Consider the following 25,658-nt stretch of genomic DNA (forward strand, 5'->3'; position numbering starts at 1 on the left):
TGGAAATGCCTTTCCACTGTGCTTCTGCTCAATTTTCCTCCAAGATTTCCTCTAACTGTGGACTGCCAGCTCCTCCCTGACGTCTTCAGGCACCAAGCCAACCTGTTCTTGTTGCAATCCTCAAGACTCCTTTCAGCATCTTAACTTTTTCCCCAGTTTTCTTTCATTTTCTCCACCTGTCTGTGTTGACTGCGGTCTCCTTCCTTCCAGCCTTTTCCTTCCTTCATCTTGTCCTACAAAGCCACACGTGTACCGACAAGTGCCAAAGAGTTTGATCATTTACCTAATGTCAACAAAAGAAAAAAAGCTCTAGAGTCGCCTTGGCCTGCAGCACCCAAGCAGAGTGAACAAGTGGGGCCTGCGCACCCTCCTACCCTCCACCTAGCAAGGAACCCCGAGCTCTGAAACGTGGAAAGGCCCAGATCTGCAGATTTAATCTAAGTCCGGCAGTCCCCAAGAGATCACAGACTGCAGATCCCTGTCTCATGAACTAAGAGAGGAGAGGAGCAAGCCTACCCCCGACTACCGCAGCTCGGGGACAGCGCGCGGGTCAGGCGGCCCGAGATGCGCAGGCCACGCAGCCTCGCCGACGAGTGGCCCTGGAGAGCCTCCAGGCGCCCGGGTGGGGCCGCGATTGCGCCCCGCCAGTCACCCCGGCATGTGGGCGCGGCGGGGCGGCGCGGGCGGGACGGCTACAAGAGCTGTTTCGCGTCCGGGCCGGAGTATTTTCTCAGCCCGCCTGCGCCGCTTGAGACGCCTCTGCCTTCCCCTCTCTCCCTTCCCCGACGGCTTCTGGCGGCCAAGTGGATGTGGCGGGTGATCGAGCCACCCTGCCCAGGGGCGCCCAGCACTGGTAGGTGCTGGGGGTGGGGAGAGGCTTTGGGGAGAGTGTGCGTGGGGTGGGAGTAGGGGGAAGGGAATTTCCTCGGAGGTTGCATGGGTGCATGGGAGGCGCAGGGGCCAGAGCGGGCGGGCGGAAGCCTCACCCCCGCCTCCACCCCTTCGCGGCGCCCGGGGCGGGCTCAGGTGCGGGGTTGGGCGGCGAGAGCGGCCGCGGCGGGTGTCCGGTGTCCGGTGTCCGGTGTCTGGAGTCTGGAGCCGCTGGCTAGGTGAGCGGCGGTCCCCGGGGCCTGGGGGCTTGCAGGGGGTGGCGGGGGAACTTCGAGGGAGAGGGTCTGCCGGGGCTGAGGACCTTCGGGGAAGTTCTGGAATCGGGCAGGGACACGCGGCGCGTGCTTCCACCCGCGGGGAGTGCAGGCCCCGGGAGGGTCGGGGCTGGCCTAGAGTTTCTAGACTCCTAGCAGGAGCACGTCCTCGACCTGTGCCTGGAAATCTTCCAGGAGGGAAGTCCCGGGAAACGGTGGCAGCCGGCGCAGCACCCCCGCAGCACGTTCCCCGCGCACCGGCACCCAGGGGCGCCCCCACGTGGGGTCTGGGAGCGCGCGGAGGCCAGTGCAGCGCCGCCTCCCTCGGGCTGCAGCGGCGGGGCTGGCCCAGACCCAGACCGGGTGCCCAGTGCGCTCAGCCAAGCGGCGCCCCTGCCCGCTCCTGGACTCGGGGGTCACGCGGGCACCGGAAGGAGCTACAGTTTGTAGGTTTTCTGAGTTGTCTCTCCCTTCCCAGGGAGCTTAGAGAAGCAGCAAGCGTGGCACATCCCCCTTTCAAACAGATGCTCCTCATCGCTCCAAAGGCTTTTGTTTGATTGCTGGTTTAATAGAAACAACGACTTGGGTACCATTATTTTAAAATAGTGAATAAATAAGTGGAAAGCATACAGGGGCATAGATTTGGCATATAAGTGGAATTCTCTGTGTATACTAAATCTGTGTGTACAGTAATCTCAAATTTCTGAAGAATAGTATATATTTACAAACTGCTGTCATCTCTGGTAATTTGTTTCATCCTCAAAAACAGCCCTTTTGCTGGTAGATGAATAAGATAAAGTTTCAATAAGAAAACAAAGTTGGACCACAGCGCTGGCTGTTTTAAAAGAATTAGAATTCAAACTGTATTGTTAATGTTATAGTTACACTGTCCATACCACAATACTTTTATTTTTATTTTATTAGGTCGGTGCAAAAGTAATTGCGGTTTTTACGTAAAAAACCGCAGTTACTTTTTTTTTTGGCCATATAAAACACAATAACTTTTGCACCGACCTAATGTTTTTAATTTTTGAGACAGGGTCTCCTTCTGTCACCCAGGCTGTGGTGCAGTGGTGCGATCTCGGCTCACTGTAGCCTCAAACTCTCCAACTCAAGAGATCCTCCCACCTCAACCTCCCAAGTAGGTGGGACTATAGGTGCGGGCCACCACGCCTGGCTAATTTTTATACTTTATGTAGAGACGGAGTTTTGCCATGTTGCCCAAGCTGGTCTTGAACTCCTGAGCTCCAGCAATCCACCCATGTCCACCTCCCAAAGTGTTGGGATTACATGTAGAACCACTGTGCCCGCCTACTATTTTTACGATTTAGCCTGTATCTAAGGCCTTTTAAAATTGTATTTTGTTTAGGTCTCAGAGTTATTCAAAAGACAGTTGTATTGTAGAACAGTGTGAAGGTGTGAGAATCAGGCCAAATCTATGGTATCACGGAAAACAACGGATTCTCTGACCTTTTAGCAATTGGTGTTCAGAATAAATAGCAGGTGTGGGCTTGTTGCTTATCATTTCTCTCTTTTAAGAAAGGGGCTGTGTTAGCTGAGCTATTCCTTTGTTGGATCTTGAATAACCGGAGGTTTGCTGCCCTTGATATAGTATGGGAAAGTCCTCTGAGTTTGAATCAGTATCAGCAATGATTACTTCCTTGTCAGGGAGTGAAAGTGGGAAAGCCCTAGTTAGTTAATTTCCTGATTTCTATTTCTTCTACCCTGGCTCCACCAGTCTCCTTCGCTTCACAGTAGATTATGTCAGATACCCACAGATTAGAAGTCACAGACTGAACCAGTCCTCGTTTCACAGATGAGGAAACTGAGTCCCAAGGAGGTGAGGTGACAGCGCAGAGTCACACCGCTCACTAGAGGCGGAGCTGGGAGTTGAGGCTGGAGTGCCTCTGGGTGTCTTGGGTGTACTGTGCTGAGCTTGAGTTGGGGTCTGAGAAAGCCTTGGAGTGGGGGTTAGGGGTTGGGAGTTAGAGGGTGAGGGGGACAGGTGATTTACACCAGTACCATTCAGCAGCGGCAGAATGGCCACATCGTCAACGGCCTGACCACAGATAGTTGTCGGCTGGGTCCCCCAAGTATTCTTGGAGGCACAAGGAAGCCAGTGTCTTTCCTTCAAGATGAACTAGTTAATTTTAATGTTAGAAATCCACGTTTGCTATAAAAAGTAAAACAAAACAACATAAAAATGGAAATAATGTGAGAATTTCATCACAGAGGTGCCATGAACCTCCTTGCACACGTGAGAGGCTGTGCTTTTTGTGCTGTTCTTAGTGTTTGTTTGGAAGGGGAAATTGTAGAGACGAAGTGGATGACTAAGTGCAAGGGGAAATGGGACTAAGTGTCTGGTGAATACGTGGGTAAACAATGTCCACACCTGGGCCAGTGTGACAGTCGGTTCCTTGCTGTCCTTCCTGGCTGGGGTGTGTGCACCTGGCCTCCCCTAAGCTTAGCTACAGTTGACCAGGAGGAGGCTTCTGCCCTGTGTCAAGCACCATCAGTTCAGCGTTTCTGTTGCTGCAGGAATTTGCTGGCTTCCATTCTGAAATTTCATACATGGCACCACATCCTGCTGTTCTGATTCTGGGCACACAAATAAACTCACAAAAAGGCCTCTGTGTTGTGTATTACAGTGAAGCTGAGTTAGAGCTGGACTGCCCGGCTCTGCCGCTTACCAGCTGCTGACCTGTGCTCTATCTTTCTAATCTGTGAGATGGGCATAGTGATGGGCTGGACTCCAAGGGTTATTGTGAAGATTAAGTGAGTTAACACATGTAGAGTGCTTGATTAAGATGGTGCCTGGTACAAGAAGTGTTAGCTGTGTTATCAGGAATATGCAGGGCGGGGGAGACTGGAGGAATGTGACTTTGACCCTTTAAGGGTTTTAGATTCTAGGATCTACCCATGCCTTGAATAGGATTCGCCGCATTCAAAATGGGGAACACAGCAGAAGTCTCAACCCCAGCTGAACTGTTCATCTTCTGCTGTGTGTGATTTCTGCGAAAACCAACCATTGAACATAAGGACATTTACTGGAATGTGAAGGAGTCATTCTGTCTCCTTTCTTACCACTTTATCTTGGAGCTTGTGGATTTCATTGGCTCCACCCTTTGAGAAGCTGCTAGAAACAAAAAGTCAAAAGTCAAGAAATCTTGACAAGACATCCATTTTTTTTTTTTTTTTTGGCTGTTCAAGCCTTTAAGGGTATCTCAATGCAAAATACAAAGTTGGCAAGTGGATCTGGGAAGGGCGTGATATTACTTTTAGTCCTTTAAAATGTTTCTCTTAATGTTTGGTTCCATTTGGATTCTGGTAGTTGAATGCTGCCGAGATGATAGGTTGCAGTCAGTAGGGATAGGTGTAGTTTCATCAAGGGCCTGGCTTCACAATGAACAGTCAGCGAATCTAAGAGCTGAGTATGCACACCACTCTGTGGTAGCCTAGCTGTTGAGCGTGCTTGTCTCAAAAGACAGGTGTAAATCAAGGAACTACTTTGCACGGAAGAGGAGGAAGACGGGAAGCTGAAGGAGGCCCCCAGGTGGTGAGAGGGGCATTACAAATCTAACTGTATCAATGACAAGGTGAACGAAGAGAAACCAACAACACTACGATGGCCATAATATAGCTAAGTGACTTGTCTGAAGTTTAAGACTGTTTGAACATAGTATGGAGAAACAACGTATTTGAGAGCACATGGCAAGGTGGTAAGATTATTGAGGTGTTATTATAAATAACAAATTATTGGTCAATTTCTTTTTTTTCTCTTTTTTTATTTTTGAGACAGAGTCTTCCTCTGTTGCCCAGGCTGGAGTGTAGTGGCGCGATCTCGGCTTACTGCAACCTCTGCCTCCTAGGTTCAAGCGATCTCCTCTCTCAGCCTCTTGAGTAGCTGGGATTACAGGCACCCACCACCATGCCCAGCTAATTTCTGTATTTTTTGTTTTTTTAGTAGAGATGTTGGTCAGACTGGTCAGACTGGTCTCGAACTCCTGACCTCGTGATCCGCCCTCTTTGGCCTCCCAAAGTGCTGGGATTACAGGCGTGAGCCACCCCGCCTGGCCTATTTGTCAATTTCTTAGGACACATGTGATTCTGAAAAGTTGTAGTAAGTTTTTTTTCTTATATCTTATTACATCGAATCCAAATTCTTTTGTTTTCCAGAATAGAAATATTTACATAGTTTCCTGCTGATTACAAAAGTATGATGGTTTATGAGACTTAGAAATTGTTTAAAAATAGAGAGAGAGAGAGAAAGTATGACAGTGTGGTAATATTTTTAAGCCAATATTTTAAAATAGAAATGTGGAAAGTAGAATGAAACCTCAGTAGGATTTCCAACCCCAGGAGGACTTCTAGGAGGCCACTGTGCACTCTCGCTTTATGGTTTCTCTTTCAAGGAGCCATGCGGTAAAGTCATATAAATCAAGGATCCTTTGTTATGAACCTAATGACCTCTTCATCCCCCTAGTTTATCTGGTCTGTCCATTTAGATTTTATTAAACTAGGTTATCTGGAAAAAGCACACCTAAAACTCGGTGACCTTCCAGAATGTAGATGGATGTTCTCTCTTGCACCTGCCCTGATTTTCATGGCTCTAGTAGGTTATCTGGAAATTACATTATCCTTTTGTGAAGAGGAAAGTACATACTTTTGTTTATTTAATGCTACTTTTTAGGGAAATTGCAGAAAATGCATGGTGGTCTAGTTTTTATTTCTTCCTTTTTCTTCCTTGAGCATGGCTCTATTTTGGTTTGGTTTGGAATGAGTTACTCTCTGACATATCAAAAGTGGTATTTTCTTTTGAAATAGGTACTTTGCAGAGAGCCTTTTAATTTCTTCCTGTGACTTTTTTTTTTCTTTCTTTTTTCAGCCACACAGTTGGTGGTTTGTTAGGCTCTGGGGTAATAATGTGTTTGCTTAGTTGGGAGCTGGACAAACCTCTGTGAACTTTTTTTGTTTGCCTGAGATTGACCTGTATAAAGTTAGGGTTTGTTTTCTTTTTTTTTTTGACAGAGTATCTTTAGAAATTACAGGATAGAGGTTATACAAACTCTTAACAAAGTGTGCCTCAGGTTTTCTTCTTCTCTTTTCTCTCTGAACTGAAAAGTGATACTGTGTTTCCTCCTAGCTTTTTTTTAAAACCCGTCCTAGCCAGTGTCCACACATTTTAACACGCTGCCTGAATGCGGGCTCTTTCTCTCTGCAGGTTCAGTGAACAGCATTTTGGACAGGACATTTGGTGCCAGGTCTGAGAAGCCAGTTTGCTGAATTATTGTCCCAGTCAGCCAGGATTGTGAGCTGTTTGGGAAGTTTCGTGGAAACGCCCAAGTGCCAGCACAGGTGGAGGGACACCTGGAGGCCAGTTTCAGGAACTTTTGCCACAAGTATAAAAGACTTCAGAACTGCAAAGATGCTGAAACAGATACTGTCGGAGATGTACATAGATCCTGATCTACTGGCAGAGCTCAGCGAAGAACAGAAACAGATCCTGTTCTTCAAGATGAGAGAGGAACAGATCCGACGATGGAAAGAAAGAGAAGCAGTTATGGAAATAAAGGAGTCCCTGCCAGTGAAACCCAGACCAAAGAAAGGTAAACTTATCCACGTTTCTTCTGTGGATGTGTTGGTAGAACAGCTCCTGGCTTGCTTTGACAATTTCACACTAGTCACAAGCAAAGCAGGTGCAAGTTCCAGTTTGGTAGATGAATCCTAAATGTTATTGAGAATCTAATAGTGCAGTATGTCCACCTGAAGTCTACACACACACACAGCATTCACCATGGAGTTGCACAGCTATGAGGAAATCTTTTACTTGAAACCAGACTAACCTGAAGCTGTATTAAAAAGTCACCTATGAGGTTTGATTTGAGGGGTATTAAGAAAGGTTTCTATCTCCTTTATTGTTACTGGTTCCTAATATTCTACTACTAGAACACAAAGTTCTTGTATCAATATATTTATAGCAATTGTGTTTGCATTTCTTAGACCTCAGAGATTTTTCTTTGAGGTATCTTTTTAGGGAACACCTCCTCTTAAAATGTAAGGAACTGCTATAAGGAAAAAAATCATAATACTATCTTTTTTTAGTGTGAATGAGTTTCTCAGATGTAAACTTTTCCTCATTATCAAAGGAATCTCTGGTAGTTTGAGAGGGTTCTTTTGAGACCATGGGGGAGGAAATCTTTGTACATTAAGACTTAAAGCAGACAAGGTGCAGTGGCTCATGCCTGTCATTGCAGCACTTTGGGTGGCCGAGGTAGGAGGATCACTTGAGTCCAGGAGTTCTGACCAGCCTGGAAATATAGTGAGACCTTTTCTTTAGGAAAAATAAAAAATTAGCTGGGCATGGTGGTACATGCCTATAGTCCCAGCTGCTTGGGAGGCTGAGGTGGTATAATTGCTTGAGCTCAGGAGATCGAGGCCACACTGAACTGAAATCACACCTCTGCACTCCACCCTGGGTGACAGAGTGAGACTGTGTGTCAAAAAAAAAAAAAAAAAAAAAGACGTAAAGCATATACACATATAGACACAGAAAAATACACATTGTCCACCCTCCTCACTCCGTTCTCACTAACCCCCACACCCCCGCCTTGCTGTTTACATGCGAAGTCTGTCATGGGTGAATACCAAAGTTGTGAAAACACAGCACACTTTTCAAGGTCACTTGCAGAGGCATCTAAGACTGTGTCTTTTCATGTTTCATTAAACCAGGAAAATAAAATTTTGTAAAATCACATATGGTTTCAAAGATTGAGAAAATGAATCTCTCTTGCATCCCTGGTATATGCCCAGGTTCACAAAGGAGGTCAGTGTAGTGTCCTTTACTTTTTACTGTCTTTTATTAAAACTTTTTTCCAATGATGCCTTTATCATGACAAGGAAATAAACAGAAATATGTCATTTCCTCTTGTTATGATCAATACAACTATTTATGAAACACCTCCTGTTTCAGACACTATGTGAAGCACATTTATGCATATAATGCCTAACCTTCACAAAACTTCTGCAAAGTCAGCATTCACAGTCCTGTTTTACAGATGATGAGACTTAGAGAAGTTCATTTTTTTTTTGCTTGTTTGTTTGAGATGGAGTCTCACTCTGTCGCCCTGGTTGGAGTGCAGTGGTACGATCTTGGCTCAGTGCAACCTTCGTATCCCGGGTTCAAGCAATTCTCCTGCCTCAGCCTCCCAAGTAGCTGGGATTACAAGCATGTGCCACCACACCCAGCTAATTTTTGAATTTTTAGTAGAGGTGGGGTTTCTCCATGTTGGCCAGGCTGGTCTTGAACCCCAGACCTCAAACGATCTGCCCACCTGGGCCTCCCAAAGTGCTGGGATTACAGGCCTGAGCCACTGAAGCTGGCCATGAAACTTAGATAAGTTGAGTAATATATGCAAGGTTATACCACCAATAGCTGCCCAGTTCTGTTGGATTTTACATTATTCTGCACTATCCAAAATACAACTTTTCCTCCAACAAATAACATGGCCAAACTGAAACATAACTCTTTTTCTTCTAAACTGGTTTATGCACCTTCTTGGATTCCCTAGTCAGAGTTTTTCAGATATAATTGGGTCTCTTCTGGGCACCATGTTCACTGTGAACATAACATATATTAGTGTGATGGGGTGACCTTGGGGACTAGCAGCCAAAGGATTCTTGCCTCTAGAGTCAATGGCCCAGACTCTGTTAGACTTTGGGTTTCTCATGTTTGCTGAATTGGTCTCCTTGTGATGACTTAAAATAATAATTTCAGTTTCTTTGCTTACATTTCTCACTTGTAGGGTTTTGAATCTACCTCTCAGAAACCCTGTGTTAACTTTGTTAGTCAAATGATCATGAGAAAAGTATGTTAATATAAGTGGGGAAAGTTCTATCAATATCTCACGTCAAAAGTGTATTACTCCCTTAAATTGAAAACTTGTAAAAATATATTTTGCATTAAATTAGTTCCTCTTCTGACTACAGAAAAGGAAAAAGTTACTCCCACTTCCCCTAAAATCACATCACTTCTCTTTCATCTTGCGCTGTCTTTGAAGATAAAGCCATAGACCGTCCAAAGCAATGCTGTCATGGCTGGTGCTGCCAGAGGTGCTTATCTGTGCTGCAGACCTGCTAAGCCTGTGACCCTTGTGGGTTGACAAGTCACTCGTGCATCTGATCCCTGAAGGCTTGTGCTCCCTGCCTACCCTTCTCCCGCCTTTCTGGTTAGTACTGAGCTAAGTGCTGCTTTTTCTTAGCAGTTCTTAGCCACACGGTGGTTTTGAAGGTTGTTCATTTCATTTAAAACATCATAGGCCACCCCTGCCATTCCTTGACCCCCTCTAGCTTATCACTTAGAAGTTCCTTCATTGTCATCTGGTCATTTTTCACTACGAATACACAGACCCCTGTGCTTAGTGTTTGGGGATCATCACTAAAATTGTTGTGTATTGTGCATCACAGAAACTTGTCTATTATTCTTTTTTTTTTTTTTTTTTAAAGACAGAGTCTTGCTCTGTCTCCCAAGCTGCAGTGCAGTGGTGTGAGATTTCAACTCACTGCAACCTCCGCCTCCCAGGTTCAAGCGATTCTCCTGCCTCAGCCTCCTGAGTGACTAGCTGGGATTATAAGCACCTGCTCCCATGCCCAGCTAATTTTTGTATTTTCAGTAGAGACAGGGTTTCACCATGTTGGCCAGCCTGGTCTTGAACTCCTGACCTCATGTGATCCACCCACCTCCGCCTCCCAAAGTGCTGGGATTACAGGCATGACCCACCATGCCCGGCATGTCTACTTTTTAGTAATCTGAAGGCTGAAGTAGAAGGGGCTGAAAAACTATCAGCATGTGAATTTAACTTAGTACTATATGAGAAGATCATTTCTGATTTCTGTAGTGGGAGAATGTGATACTTAGGGAGAGACATATGGATCTACTCTGCTTGCTGGGGTAGCTAGAGGTCTACAGCCGCACCGTCCAGTGCAGTCACCACAAGCCACATGTGGCTCTTGAGCATAGGAAATGAGGCTAGTCTGGATTGAGGTGTGCTATACATGTAAACTACCGGATTTCAAAGACTTGGTAGAAGGAAAAGAAAATGCCACATTAATAATTGTATATTCCTTATATATGGAACTGATAATATTTTGTATATCTTGGGTAAAGTAAAATACTTAATTTCACCTGTTCCTTTTGATTTTTTTTTTTTTTGAGACAGAGTCTCTTGCTCTGTCACCCAGGTTGGAGTACAGAGGCATGATCTCAGCTCACTGCAAACTCTGCCTCCTAAATTCTAGCGATTCTCCTTTCTCAGCCTCCCAAGTAGTTAGAGTTACAGGTGTGCGCCACCACAGCCAGCTAATTTTTATATTATTAGTAGAGATGGGGTTTCACCACGTTGGCTAGGCTGGCCTCAAATTCCTGACCTCAGGTGATCCACCTGCCTCGGCCTTCCGAAGGGCTGGGATTACAGGTGTGAGCCACTGCACCCAGCCTCCTTTTGATTTTTTTTAATGTGGCTACTAGAAAAGTGATAGTTATGGATATGGTACACATTTCTGCAGTGCTATAATGGTAGCATCAGCCAGCATTCAATACACTTAACTGGGTATCAGACCCTGAGCGTTGAGATTAAGTATATTGTCTCACTAAATAATCACAGCTAAGCCTGAAGTGTGTGTTGCTATTCACATTTCACAGATGAGGAAAGTCAAGCTGAGGGACGTTCATTAACTTGGCCAGGGCAAACAGTAAGTGACAGAGCTGGAATAGATCTTGGGTCTCATTCTCCCAAAGCCAGCACTGTTAACAAATAAACTACATGTAGAGCTTAACTGGAGCTTAATGACAGTGACTTTTGTCTGAAGCTACCTTCACTGGACCTTAATGACAGTGACTTATGTGAAGGTGCCTTGCGCACATCTAAAACATGTGCTCGCGTCAGGAATCTGCCACAGAGCCTTCTTCTTGGGTGATTTTATTGGGTAATGCAAACAGAAGACGCCTTCGCTTAGCAGCGTGTTTCCCAGCACTTGCTTCATGGGGTCTATGTCAAGTTGATGGAAACCTAATGCAATGGGCTGAGATCTGGTTGCTGTGCAAGTTGCGGAAGGGGCTCCTCTGCGTGCCCTTGAAACAGACTTGGATTCATACAGCTTTGTTTGCTGCGTTCTCACTGTTCCCAAGGGGGCAGATCCTTTATGCAAAGCCTTCCCTCTATTTTTGTGAAATAATGTTAAGGCCACTGGTTCGTGCCATTGACAGTGTTTGCCTCCCTGCCTTTCCCTTTTGAACTCACTGCATGCAGTAGGACTATCAGCACAGGGGCATCAGCTGCTGGATTCCTTCCTTATCTTGATCAATTCCTCAGCCGCCTCTGACTCTAGATGCCTCTTGGTGTCTCTCTCTTGGAGTTGCCGCCCAGTCACGAGTCTCTTGCTCTCTCCCTGTTTCTTTTTTCTTCTCTGCCTTCATCTTGAATATCTGTATTCCCCAGGGGGTGCCTCACACTGCGCTGGTGGTTTGTGATTTTGAGATGAGGCTGGGGGCTCATAGACTCCTTTGAAAATTTACTGAAAGCTTAGAGCTAGGAAAATGCACAGAGACACCATTCTGTGTATAATCTCACAATGTTCATAGACTCCCTGAAGTTCATTCATAGACTCTCAGTGGTTCACAGATCCTAGGGTAAGGTGAAAGTTCTGATTATCTCCCTAGGGCAACTCTTATAACCTTTAAACGTGAAACATCACCTTCATGCCAGTGACTCAAACCCAGATTGCCAAGCCGGACCACTCACCCGAGTGTCGGTTGCCTGGTGAGCAGCTCCGTTCAGAAGACCTGTAAGCCTTGCAAGCTTGATGCAAAACCCAATTCACCAGCATCACTCCAACTCCCTCCAGCGTCTGCTGGTCCTGCCTTTTACTCTCTGCGATGATGGGTGGTATTGCTGTGTTCCCAGTCACCAAAACCAGAACTCCAGTAGCCACGCTGTTTCCTCCCTGACCCTCACCCACCCACCTAGTCTCTGATGCCTTGGGTTTTGCTTCATCAGTCCCATTCCATAGAGATTTCCGACTACCAAGATACTGGTCTGTTAGGATGTGCCAAGCATAAGTTTTGTATTCATATGATTTCATTTAATCCTCACAAGGATCCGGTCAGGTAAATTTTGCCCCCTTTATTGTTACAAATAAGGAAACATACTTAGAGACATAATTTGCATGAGTCAGTGGTAGAGTTAGGATTTGAACTCAGATACAGTTCAACTCCGAGTCTGTCCTGAACTACCGGCCCTGAGCCCCACTTTTCTGTTCCCCCGACTCTGGGCTTTATAATTTAACTGGGATTGGCTTCCTAGCTGCGTGGTGAACATCTTTTTTGGGTAACACTGTCAACTTCCTACTTCCTTGAGCCATGGGCTTCACTGATGTCCTCTCTCTATTTTCTAGTTCTTCCATCTGCTTTTCCAGCGGAGGTTCTGTCGTTTCTACACTGCCCTCTGCTTCCCTAGGCTGTAGTGCCATGCAGGTTCCCCAACTTTCTTTCTGTTCTCATCTCTAAATAAGCATAAAAATTTATTAAAATGTTTAAAAATTCACTTTGATATTAATAACTTCAGGATTGTTACATATGCTAACAAATATAGGAAATAATGGGGAAAGCAACAGTTTGAATCATTTCAGGAAGTTCTGATAGAAATGGGCCTTGGCCTTCATTAAAATGAATATGGGGCTAGACCTAGTGTTTTCATCACCCCGCCTTTCTGTGGAGCCGGGAAAGAACATCATGGCGACTTCACATCCCTGCTTGCCCAGTGGGGTCCTGTGTGTGGTTGCCACCCCAGCGTCCCTTTTCAATTGCTCCATTTTCACCCTCCAAAGCATTTCAGTTTGGACTGTATGAGGTAAGCTGGCCTAAACAAGTTTTGCCATCACTCATGCAGAACGGTTTGGAATTCTGTTCTCAGTGTTTACTAGCTCTGTGATCTTGGGCAAGTTATTTAACTTGAGCCTCAACTTCCTCATTGCAAAATAGGTGAGTAATCACCTGAGCTGATATTTAGTGACAGATAGGGCATGGGCATCAAGCAGTTGGAAGGGATGTGGGCCCTGCCAGTCAGGCATTTGTCTTCTGGTTTCTGGGTCAGTTGAGGGGAACCGGGGTGTCCCAAAGGAGAGGCCAGAGGGAAGGAAGATCCTCTTGGGACAATATGGCAGTGGTTTCTGGGAGTCTGCCAGCATGGTAACAACCTTGGTGTTGGTGGGCACCTTGCTTCCATCAGCCCTGATGAGACCCCACTGTAGTTAATATGGAACGTTGCTACCACTGTCCCCTCTACCTCATAGGAGGCCCTGATGTTGATTCTCTTTTGCGGCTGTTGGCTCAGTCTTTGGTCTTTTCTTTGTGGGGATAAAGTACATGATTCTCCTTCCCTTTCTCTCTGTTCTCTTCCTCCACATCATGTGTGTGTATGTGTGTGTGTGTGTGTGTCTGAGTGTGTGTGTGTGTAGTGTGTGTGAGAGCATGTGTGCCTGCCTCTCCCCCCTCTCGCACACACATCTTTTACTGTGATTGCCCATCAGGTTGAATCCAGTGGGGGTGGAGACCAAGGGCTGACTCCTCAAAGGTGAGTCTTAGCCCTTGATCTCCACCTTAGCTGAATCTAAGGCTGGCATTCACTGCCCCTGAGGAGCTAATCCACACTGATGCCCACATCTCACCCTCAGGTGCCCCTGTCGAACCCATCACCTGGGAATAAATCCAACACAACAGTGTTGTGAGTGACATCATGCTGCAATCTAGGACTGGACCAAGCCTGGCCATCTCCTTGCCAGGGACATGTGTCACCCCACTTTTATCTGATGTTTTTCAATACTGCCTAGTTAGAGGAGGCCCTAGGGGGAAATGTCTCTCAGATCTTAGAGATTTCTCTGCAGAATGAAGTGTGTATGTATCTCTACTTGGCAGTGTGGTTCTGAGCAGGACTGACCCGCCTTTCTAGAAAAGTTGGTTTTAGAAAAACACTTCAAGAAACCCCCAAGATAGCAAACATGAAGAGTCCTGCAGTGTATAAACATGATTCAAGGACTGGAAAGAGAAACCCTGTAATTAAACGAAGTGCTATAAAAAGCTCCCTCCTTCACTCACCTCTGATTAAAGAGTGCGTGTAATTTTAAGGTGAAGCAGACAGAAAATGCAGAATGCCTGGGCGGTATTCAACTAGGAAAAGACACGTGCATGCCCCATTAGGCTCCCTGAAATGTACCTTAAGAAAACACACTTAAGGAGGTACACTGCTTGCAGAAATGGGGTTCTGTGTATCTCCATTTTCAACTTCTCTTACCAGACTGGAGCTTTCCTCAACTCCTTGTCAATGCTTTGTTCTTCACCTGCACCTCCTTCTGTCCATCATTCCCTGGGTGTCATCCTTGACATCCTTACTCCCGCCTCTTCCAACACCCCAGGTATACTCCCTGCCTGTGTTTCCCCCATTTAAAGAAATCGTTCAGCCAACTCTGCTCTTGAAGTACTCTTTCTGTCCCTTGGGTCTATGGAGCAGTGCCAGGAATGTAGCAGACACTCAGTAAATACTTGCTGAACCAGTAATGGGGAATCCTCCTTTTCCTCTTCACAATAAATTCCAGAGCACATGCTGACTGCCGACACCAGTTCTCACCATCCCTTCCATCCCGACTTTGTAGCCTGTCCCCACTGGCGTCCCCAGAATGAGTCTCTCTGAAGTCCGAGTCTGCCTGAGAGCTTTCTTAGTCTACATCATCCTCTGCTTCATCTCAGCAGGGCTTGACACTGCCCTGTCCCTTTCCTCTCTCAGCGACATGTCAGGACATTCTCCCTGGTCTCCTCCACTGTTTGGATATTTGGGGCATCAGAATCTTCCATGTTTTTCGTTTGTTTATTGTCAGTCAGGACTCTTTTCCCTCCCCTTTCTTCTGCCCTCTGAATAAAGCACCTGCTTTTCCAAGGTTCTCTTCTTGGCTTCATTCTCTCTATGAGCTCATCTGTACCAGTGGCTTCAATGACGCCATCTATAGAGTCATTCCCAAGTCTACATGGCTAATCTCTGCCTCACTTCTGGACTCCAATTCTGGATTCCAGATGTCGATTGAAAGTCCTCATACGGATTTCTAGTAAAAGTAAATATAACGTAGTCTACGCTTCTAAAACAGCTCATTTTTTTTTACTCCTTAAGCAAATTAATTTTCTTGTCACTACTTCTGCCTGTCCCCTGCTGTGTTCCCAGTTAGTGAGTTTCAGGATTCTGGCATCATCTTTCAGTCCTTCCTTAAATCCAGTGGCCTGAACCTTCCTATATTCCTGAACACTGTCCTTTCCTATGCCTGCCCTATTTAGGACCTGACTGCCTCACTCCTGGTCTTTTGACCCCTAGTCTCTCGCCATTCTCTCCCCAAAAGCTGACTGAACACCCACCACATGCCACCCTGGTCCATCCTGTATATACTGACATGCGGAGCAGAGCTTCCTCAATCACTTTCTGATCCTTGCACCATCTGCTCAGAAATATTCATGCATTCTTCATTGGCCACTCAGATAAAGAATGTGAAAATAATACACTCTGAGCATTTGTCACCTAGCAGGCCTGTGAGGTAGGACTTTCTTACCTCTGTTTACTATAGAAGGAACTCAGGCTTGGAGACATAAATTGATGTATGCATGGTCTCATAATTTGTCAGGGGTAAAACTGGGATTTTGCTCTAGCTTTCTGGCTCAACTGCAGTACAGGGCCTAAATTTCAGTCCCTTAGCCAGGTGTGTGGGACCCTGTGCCACATGGCCCTCTGCTCCCCTGTGTGATGGTCAGCCTATGCCACACACATGCAGGTGACTTCTGGTGGCCCTCCCGGCCCTGGTGGAGACCCTCATTTCCTATTGCCCATGGCTGCCTGCTGATTCCCTTCTCTGTTCTTTGGTCACGCTGTTCTTTGCATCCAGTGTCAAACACACCTTCACTCTCTGTCTAAATTCCGTATCCATCCTCCCATACTCAGTGCAAAGAACTTGTCGTATTTCTCTTCTGTCTTTCCAGAGCAATCTCTCCATCCCCTGAATCCTCACTGGACTTAGTAGAAAATCCACTGTGGTTATAATGTATGCTGCCCTGGCCCTCCAGGGACTTAGCTCTTTTTTTTAAGCATTCCCACAGCATCCTTTAACACCGCCCGCCACCACCTTTTGAAGTTCTAATAATTTTATAATTAATTAAGTATCCATGTCTGCTTCCCACAACTAGAATGTTAGTTTCCTGAGGACAGGGACTACTAGAATGTTAGTTTCCTGAGGACAGGGACTAGACTGTCTTGTCCTAAGTGTTTACCTGCGTGATATGGTTTGGCTCTGTGTCCCCACCCAAATCTCATCTTGAATTGTACTCCCATAATTCCCACATGTTGTGGGAGGGACCTGGTGGGAGACAATTGAATCATGGGGGCAGTTTCCCCCATACTGTTCTCATGGTAGTGAATAAGTCTTCTGAGATCTGAAGGTTTTATCAGGGGTTTCCACTTTTGCATCTTTCTTACTCTCTCTTTGCCTGCTGCCATCCATGTAAGATGTTACTTGCTCCTCCTTGCCTTCTGCCATGATTGTGAAGCTTCCCCAGTCATGAAACTTTAAGTCCAATTAAACCTCTTTCTTTTGTAAATTGCCCAGTCTTGGGTATGTCTTTATCAGCAACGTGAAAATGGACTAATAGACTGTGTCTACCTCAGTGCCTGACACGTATTAGATATGTGATGAAAATTCATTAAATGCATCACCTAATGTCTTGCTCCTTCTCTTGTAGACTCTAGGTTACTTGCAGGGGAATGGGCACATCTCTTTCATCCCTTTCATCCCTGTATCACCTGCAGCATCTAGCTCTACATCTTGCTAGTAGCAAAAACTCATTTTCTGCCTTGTAGAATGAACTACAACGAAGGCCTTGAGAGTCATCCCCTCATCTGATGTGAAGCCAAGGGTATCCTAGCTAACACTCATTATACTAAAACAACTTCCCCCCTCCTCCTACAGCTTCGGGGAGTTCATAGAACCACTTGAAGCTCCTCCAGTATCCCCGCTTTCTGAGCTCATTGAAGAGCTCTTAGAGGTGAAAAGTCAGCAGAGAGACCATTGTCAGTGCCACTCTGTCAAGAGCCCATTTTTCAGCATCTCGCTAACTCTGACGTTTCCCATCTCATTCTCTTTCTTCTTGCCAAGAGCCACTATTTCTTTGTGGTCACCGTGTTCTCTCTGTTCCCTCCTTTAAAGCTTTCTCGACTCTGCTCCTCTCCTTTGCTCTCTTCTCTGTGTTTAGCTTTGAAGCCCCAACTGCTCACATGCAGTTCTAGGATTTCTCTCCCCACCTGCAGCAATGCCCCTTTTCCCTAAGAGTTCCTGCCCTGCCCGTAGCCCATGGAGGCTGTCCTGGAGCTGTTCTGGGCTGTCCTAGCTGAGTTGCTGGAATCCCTCTGCTCTTCCTTTTTCTTCCCCTGGCACAGTGCCACTTGCCATCCTTTCTGGGCATCTTCCTCTTGCTGTCAAAAAAAAAAAAATACCGACAGAGAACTACTTAGGTGAAGGCTGAGAGGCTGACATAAAAAAATATTATTAGTTGGCCTGAGAGAGTGTAATAAAGGGAGTTTTATGAGGTATGACAGCTTTCTAAAGTTAACGAACCATCTGGCATTACGTCAAACAGACAAAGAGCTTGCCAGGAGCTGGCACTGGTGCCCAGCCCCATTCGGGCACGGTGGGATTGATCTTCCCCTCCTTACCTGGAGGCCACATTTGCTGTTTCTCCACAGTGAAAACAGTAAACGGGAATTCTTTGGTAGTGCAGAGTCTGAGTCTATTCCCTCTGCCCAGCGTCTCTGTTTAGAACATACTGCAGGAGTGTCCACTGTACCAAGAAGGGTAGAAAGGGTCAAAAGAAAGCACGAGCCTGGCTTTGAGCAGCCTGCTTTGGTAATGTATCCCAAGGCCACAGTGCAAAAGTCAACAATACCTTGGACAGAAGACACCTTAATTGGAAACCTCCTTTGACTTAGTGTGAGAGGACAAGACACAATCCCAGTGTGGATGTTTTGCTCATCAAACAGGGCCCAGCACACACACCAGCCAGGTGCCCTCTTCCATGCAGTCAGCACCACTGCTAGTTTGGGGTCTTGACTAGAGGTCCACCTTTGGCCCGCAGTTGCCCTGGGTAGGCCTGACAGACTCAGGGATGGTCTCTGTTGGCCTCTCCTAGGTACGCTCCACCTGCCCCCGGTTTAAGGGAGCATGACCGATGTGGCCGCATTTCAGGAGCACTAGGATGTAATCTAACCTGGAGGCCCATTGTAAACAAGGGTTATTTAAGTCGCTTCACCAAGTATCACACTACCTGGTCGTATTATCTTCTCACAGGCTGGTGTGAATCTCTGAGGCAGCCATATAAGTAAATAATAGGCTAGCAATGATAGCAGTTAACCTCTATTGAACTCCTGTTATGTGGCAGGCACTAGGGGAAGAACTTGGCACAGGTAGCCTGCCTGCCCACAGCAACCCTAGGTAGTAGATATTGGTATTCCCATTTTGCAGATGAGGAAATTGAGTCTAAAGAGTTTAAGAGAGTTGTCGAAGTCACATAGCTTGTAAGTGACAGGGCTAGGATTTGAACTCAAGGTGGTCTAAATCTAAAATGCCTCCTTATCGGAGGCAAGAGGATTGCTTGAAGCCAGAAGGTGGAGACCAGCCTGGGCAACAAAGCAAAGCCCTGTCTCTACAAAAAATTTTAAAAATTAGCTGGGCATGGTAATGCATGCCTGTAGCCCTAACTACTATGATCTCACCACTGCACTCCAGCCTGAGTGACAGAACAAGACACCATTTCTAAAATAAAATAATAAATACAAATAAAATACAATATAAATAAAATAATAAAACCTGCTTTTTACCCACCTATGAAGCCTTTGAATGTAGTACAAATGCCACACCCTTGAGCAGCTGTGGAATTCTGGGTTACAGGGAGATAGTTAGATTTAAGAGATTATGGTGTGAAGTGCTAGCTCTGTTACCCTAAAGGATAATGCAAACAATGAATGCTTTCTTCCCATTTCAGTTTCTTCATTTATAAAATAGGCACATGCAGCCAGGCGCAGTGACTCACACCTGTAATCCCAGCACTTTGGGAGGCTGAGGTGGGTGGATCACGAGGTCAGGAGTTCAAGACCAGCCTGGCCAAGATGGTGAAATCCTGTCTCTACTAAAAATACAAAAATTAGCTGGGCGTGGTGGCAGATGCCTGTAATGGTGAAACCCTGTCTCTACTAAAAATACAAAAATTAGCTGGGCATGGTGGCAGGTGCCTGTAATCCCAGCTACTTGGGAGGTTGAGGTGGGGAACTGCTTGAACCCAGGAGGCGGAGGTTGCAGTGAGCCAAGATCACACCACTGCACTCCAGCCTGGGCAACAGTGTGAGACTCTGTCAAAAAAAAAAAAAAAAAGCATGGGCAAAAAACATACCCCTAATATTTTTAAAACAAATATTTTCACTGAAGCTGCCTCTCACTGCCACCACTGCCATTGCTACGTACAGATGTTCCTGAGCAGTTGGAAGTTCTTTGTCTCATCTAATATATATATATATTTTTTCAAAGACCCTAAATACTTTAGTGATGGAAACAGTAATCTATGGCTAAAGATATTTGTTCAATCAGAATTTTTTGTTTGTGTGTTTGTTTGCAGAGAATGGCAAATCTGTTCATTGGAAGCTTGGAGCCGATAAGGAAGTCTGGGTATGGGTGATGGGCGAACACCATCTAGATAAACCCTATGATGTGCTCTGTAATGAAATTATTGCTGAGAGGGCCCGGCTGAAAGCAGAACAGGAGGCAGAAGAGCTCAGGTATGAGATCTGCAAACCAACCAGAGACTTAAAGACTCTCCAGAATTTAGAAAACATTGCAAACACGCCTCTTGCTCACAGTATCAGGTGGGAGAGTAGGGTTGGGTTGGAGGGTCACAAAAGTCACTTTGGATCTCTTTGGAAGGTTGATTTAGACTTTTGATCTAAAGACCTTTTGGATCTCTTTAGAAGGTTGATTTAGACTTTTGATCTAAAGTCTTTGATAGCACTAAAGACCTCATGAAAGTCTTTAGTGCTGTCAGATCAGCTGCTTCATCTCCCTGCTTGTCATTCCAGTTTTGATCTGTATGAGTGTGTGAGTTCCCCAGTGATCACCCGTGGCTGCACTAGAGTCATGTTAGAGCAATGCAGGCCGATGCAGCTGAGTATCAGGAACATATGTGAGAAATGCAGTGACTGTGCAAGCTTCAGGCCTTCCAAGGAGATCACTTAGATACAGATGGCTGGATAATCAGGCTCTTTAGGTGCCTACCCAGTGCAAGGTACTGGGAATTCAAAGAGAAACAGGGAGCTTCCAGTCTAGGAGGAGAAGTAGACATATGCACAGCTCACTGCGGCCAGTGCAGGCTGTGATTTGTGCTGTAATTAAGGTATAAGCAGAAAGTTTACCAAGCATAGGTGGGAACCTATCATTCTGATCCACAGACAAGGTGAAATCTGAAACAAACCTTGAAAGGAGTGGTTTTCCAGCTACAGAAGGCCAGGAAGGAAAGTGCAGGCAGAGGGCTTAACCAAGATCCCTAGACTTGACTACGGATGGTCCTTTGGGGAATGATGAGGTCTTCTGAGCATTTGGAATACACTTGGACAACTGCTTCAGAGGCCAGATTTAGGAGTTTGGAACTTATTCTCTGGACGGTGAGGTTTTTCAATAGGGAAGTGACATCAACTGCAGATGTAGGAAGGTAACTCGGAGGGAAACTGAGGCAGGTGATGGCGCTCCTCTGCTGGGTACCTGGGGTGCTCTGGGTGTCCTCCTCTGGCTCTGGGAAGTGATGTTGACAGCCTTACCCTGAGGTGGTGAAGTGGAAATTGGGACAGACATGAGGACCACCGTTCAGTTCCCAAGGGCTAGGGATGCAAAGCAGACTCTGTGGCACAGTGGATGGTGCATTGGACTTTCGAGGGCTGGGATGCTGCCCACTAGTGCCTGTAACTTTAAAACTATCCATGGACATATGAAGATAAAGGAATTATTTAGCCATCATTTGGAAGCAGACGGTGTGTTCTAATAGGTTAACTTCTAAACCAGGAGTTGGGCAGACCAGGGTTCAGATCTTGGCTGTACCACTATGTGGTCTTGGATAAATTACAAAATTTCTTGGAGCTCTTAATAACAAAGTGAGGATGACAATGCCTTCCTCACGGGGTTGTGATGAGGATGAAGTTAACGTCTTTACACACCTAGCAAAGGGCCCAGCATGTTAGAAGCACTCAGTAAGTGGTGTCTGTTACTGTTTTTCACATAATTTGAATGTCGACATATGCTTTGGAAAGGCTCTTCCTGTTGAAGAATGTTTTTTGAGAATTTCACTTTTGCCTGTCTTCAGAAAAACTGACTCTGAAGAATTCACCAATAGCTTGAAAACAAAATCACAGTACCATGATCTGCAGGCTCCAGATAACCAGCAGACTAAAGACATCTGGAAGAAAGTGGCAGAAAAGGAGGAATTGGAGCAAGGATCTAGGCCAGCACCAACCCTGGAAGAAGAGAAAATCCGAGTGAGTCCTTACTGTCTGTAGATGTGTGGAATTTCATCTTGGGGGAGAAAAAGCTATTGAGGCCACAGAGACTACTGTGGCTGAGTGTCAGGATCCTCCAGTGGCTTTCTTAGGAGAAATGCCTCCTAACTTTAAGATCCTCCAGGGCAGGCACGGTGGCTCATGCCTGTAATCCCAGCACTTTGGGAGGCCAAGGCGGGCGGATCACGAGGTCAGGAGATCGAGACCATCCTGGCTAACACGGTGAAACCCCGTTTCTACTAAAAATACAAAAAAAAAAATTAGCTGGGCGTGGTAGCGGGCGCCTGTAGTCCCAGCTACTCGGGAGGCTGAGACAGGAGAACGGCGTGAACCTGGGAAGTGGAGCTTGCAGTGAGCCGAGATTGCGACACTGCACTCCAGCCTGGGTGACAGAGCGAGACTCCATCTCACAAAAAAAAAAAAAAAAAAAAAAAAAAAAAAAAGATCCTCTTGCTCATGTCACTTGGGGGATTTACCTTCCATGCTACATCATGGAAAATAAAGCACCCCTATTTCATGAGACTGAAAGTAACAAGAACGCTAGGAATGCAATTTGGCATTTTAAGATATTTTCAGGTTCTCCTCAATGCTGCCCCATTATATGTCTTCTGTTACAGCAGAGGTTGGCAAACATTTTCTGTAAAGTGCAACATAGTAAATGGTTTAGGCTTTATGGGCCATGCCATCTTTGTCACAGCTATACACAAATGAATGAGCATGGCTGTGTTCCAATAAAACTTTATTTTCAAGCACAGGCTGAGGCGCAGATTTGGCCTGTTCGTGATTTAGATTACATTCTACTGAGTCTTCGCCTTTTTGTTGCGGATTCTAAACATCAGTGCCTGTTGGGCTTCATTGGCTCTGCCTGTGACTTGGGGACAGTTACCTCCCAACATAATAGAAATTTTATACTCAGAATTGGTATGAATTCTCTTATGGTTCAGGTGGTTTAAAAAACTCAAACATAATTTGCTGGTGGGATTATAGTTTGGGAGAACAATGAAACTGTATTATGAAGTACCTTATTATTTTGCCAGGAATTTAATTACACAGAATTAACAGGGATTTGCAGTTGTTTGATTTCCATTTATGTCTCCAGCCCTGCAGCACTGGCTGTGTGTGCTTTTGACTTCTTTGAGGCTATCAAATGGGAATACAGATATCTCCTGCCTCCTCCTAGGACCTAGTGCGACTCTGATAACTAACATGGTCAGGGGTTATTCCACAGCAAAGCACACTGCTCAATGTCTCATGTAATCCTCACAATAACATGAACTAGAGACATTTGTCCATTTTACAGCTGGGGAAACTGAGGCTAGGTGTGGTTAAGCAACCTGCCCAAGGTCTTATTCAAACCCAGGTCTGCAGGACCCCCAGGCTATTCCTTAACTATTAACTACTAACTCCTTAATTCTTAACTCTCATATTTGGTTGTGTCATTAATATGAGGGCTATGAAGAAGCTTTTTATGAAGGGCTACAAATATGAGGCTCAAATATTTAGGAAGAGAAAATTCTAAATTTGGTTTTTCATCTCAAGGTCAGCCCTGAACACGCTCCCCACGTCCTCATTGAGGCCTCCCATCCTCCCCAGGTGTGCTTTGCACTCAGCATGCGTAACACTAAACTCCCCCAACACGGCTCCCCTTCCCACACCCCTCAAACCAAGAACAACAGTAATAACAAGAAAGCTCCTTCCAGAGTATTAATTATGCAGCTGAGTGTGTTTGCTCACACTTGTAATCTCAGTGCTTTTGGAGGCCGAAGCAGGAGGATCCCTTTTGAGGCCAGGAGTTCCAGACAAGCCTGGGCATAATCCTGCAGAGACTGTGAGACCCCCATCTCTACAAAAAATAAAAAAAAAAAATAGCCAAGCATGGTGGTGCATGCCTGTAGTCCTAGCAACTCAGGAGGCTGAGGCAGGAGGATCGATTGAGCCCAGGAATTTGAGTTTGCAGTGAGTCCTGATTACACCACTGTACTGTAGCCTGGGCGACCGAGTGAGACCCTAAGTCTTAAAAAAAAAAAAAAAGTATTAAGTATGTATGCTTATCTTTGTGCTTGAATTACAGTACTTTTTTAGACCTTTTTTTTCAAAAGTAGGACAAAAGATTAAAATGGAAATTAAAATAGATACCACAGTTATTATTCTTTAACCATCTCATAAATATTATATTGAGAGTGGCACTGTTGCCTTCCTTAGGTGCCTGCTAAACTGTCATATGGAAAGAGATGGGGGCAGGGGAGAAAGAAACATTCAGATAGAAGGAATCTGGAAATAGATGGGTGACAGGTTTTTATATTCCTGCTTTTTATCTTTCCCTGTGTCAGAGAAGATGCTGTCAGGGGCTCCTGTGGTATTTGCTGAAGTTCACTCTGGCAGCAGGCCACACAGCGAGCAGCCTGATTTCACAGCTAGTGTGAGCCTTTAAAGAGGTCGTCTGCTACCTCTCAGACAATTGACTCGATGGTACATTTATATTTTTATTGTAAGTTCTGTATATGTCACTATAGTGGTCTGAATATTTATCCCCCGAAATTTATGTCCACCTAGAACCTCAGAATGTGAGCTTATTTGGAAATAGATCTTTGCAGATGTAATTAAAGTAAAGGATCTCAAGATGAGATCACCCTGGATTTAGGGTGGATCCTAAATCCCAAGACAAGTGTCCTTATAAGAGGAGAGCCGAGGGAAATGTGAGAGAGAATGTACTGTCTGTTTTCATGCTGCTGATAAAGACATACCCAAGACTGGGCAGTTTACAAAACAAAGAGGTTTAATGGACTTACAGTTCCATGTAGCTGGGGAGGCCTCACAATCACTGTGGAAGGTGAAAGGCACGTCTAACATGGCAGCAGACAAGAGAGCTTGTGCAGGGAAATTCCCCTTTATAAAACCATCAGATCTCATGAGACCCACTCACTATCACAAGAACACCATGGGAAAGACCCGCCCCCATGATTCAACTGCCTCCCACCAGGTTCCTCCCACAACACATGGGAATTGTGGGAGTTGCAATTCAAGATGAGATTTGGGTGGGGACACAGCCAAACCATATCAGACAGAAACACTGGGAAGAAGGCCGAGTGAAGAAAGAGGCAGAAAGCAGAGTTATGCTGCCACAAGATGGGAGCCACCGGAAGCTGGAAGAGGGGGCATAGCCCTGCACAGCCTTGATTTCTGACTCTAGTCTCCAGAACTGTGAGAGAGTAAATATCTGTTGTTTTAAGTCACCAAGTTTATGGCCATTCATTGCAGCAGCCCTGGGTAGTGAATGCAGTTATTTCTCATTGACTTTCTCAGAAATGTTTCATTATGCTACTCTAATTATTAAATAGTTATTAAAATGGAGAAGCAACCATTTTAGAGAGACAGACCCACTTTCTGGAAAACCAGAAATAATTTGAATCCTGCATCCCTCACCTCCTCGTGCTGTAGATTTTAGCTCCTGAGTTTCTCCCTCTATCAAAAGGGGATAAACAATCTATTTGTTAGGCAGAATAATGGCAAATATATCCACATTTAGATCTCTCAGACCCACGAACACGTTACTTTACATGGAACAGGGGACTCTGCCTCTGGGACCATGGTTAAGGACGTTGTGATGGAAGATTATCCTTGAATATCCAGGCAGGCCCAGCTTAATCGCATGAGTCCTTAAAGCAGAGACTCTTTCCTGGTTGAGGTCAGAGGGAGATGTGGCTATAGGATAATGATCAGAGACATGTGATCTTCCTGGCTTTGATGATGGAGGAAGAGACCATACGTGAAGCAAGGAATGGAGGCAGCTTCTAGAAGCTGGAAGAGGCAAGGAATCGGATTCTCTTTAAGTCTATGGAAGTCACGC

General features: G+C 45.5%; 1 protein-coding gene across 4 annotated transcripts in view; it reads left to right on the top strand.

The window, feature by feature from the left end:
- The first annotated feature begins 591 nt into the window (after nucleotides 1-591).
- The window catches only part of SH2D4A (SH2 domain containing 4A), an 82,272-nt gene continuing 57,205 nt past the window's right edge, over nucleotides 592-25,658 (top strand). For 2 of the 4 annotated variants that reach the window (XM_003823633.6, XM_034965716.4), the window contains exons 1-4: nucleotides 928-1,109; nucleotides 6,367-6,751; nucleotides 19,888-20,047; nucleotides 21,619-21,790. In XM_003823633.6, the coding sequence (XP_003823681.3) occupies nucleotides 6,571-6,751; nucleotides 19,888-20,047; nucleotides 21,619-21,790 (513 nt within the window). In that variant the 5' untranslated portion in view covers nucleotides 928-1,109; nucleotides 6,367-6,570. Of the gene's footprint in view, nucleotides 854-927; nucleotides 1,110-6,366; nucleotides 6,752-19,887; nucleotides 20,048-21,618; nucleotides 21,791-25,658 lie in introns of those variants that run through there. The other 2 variants (XM_003823632.6, XM_008977294.6) reach the window with 2 other exon arrangements.

The sequence above is a fragment of the Pan paniscus genome, chromosome 7 (genome assembly GCF_029289425.2).
Source record: "Pan paniscus chromosome 7, NHGRI_mPanPan1-v2.0_pri, whole genome shotgun sequence".
NCBI lineage: Eukaryota > Metazoa > Chordata > Mammalia > Primates > Hominidae > Pan > Pan paniscus.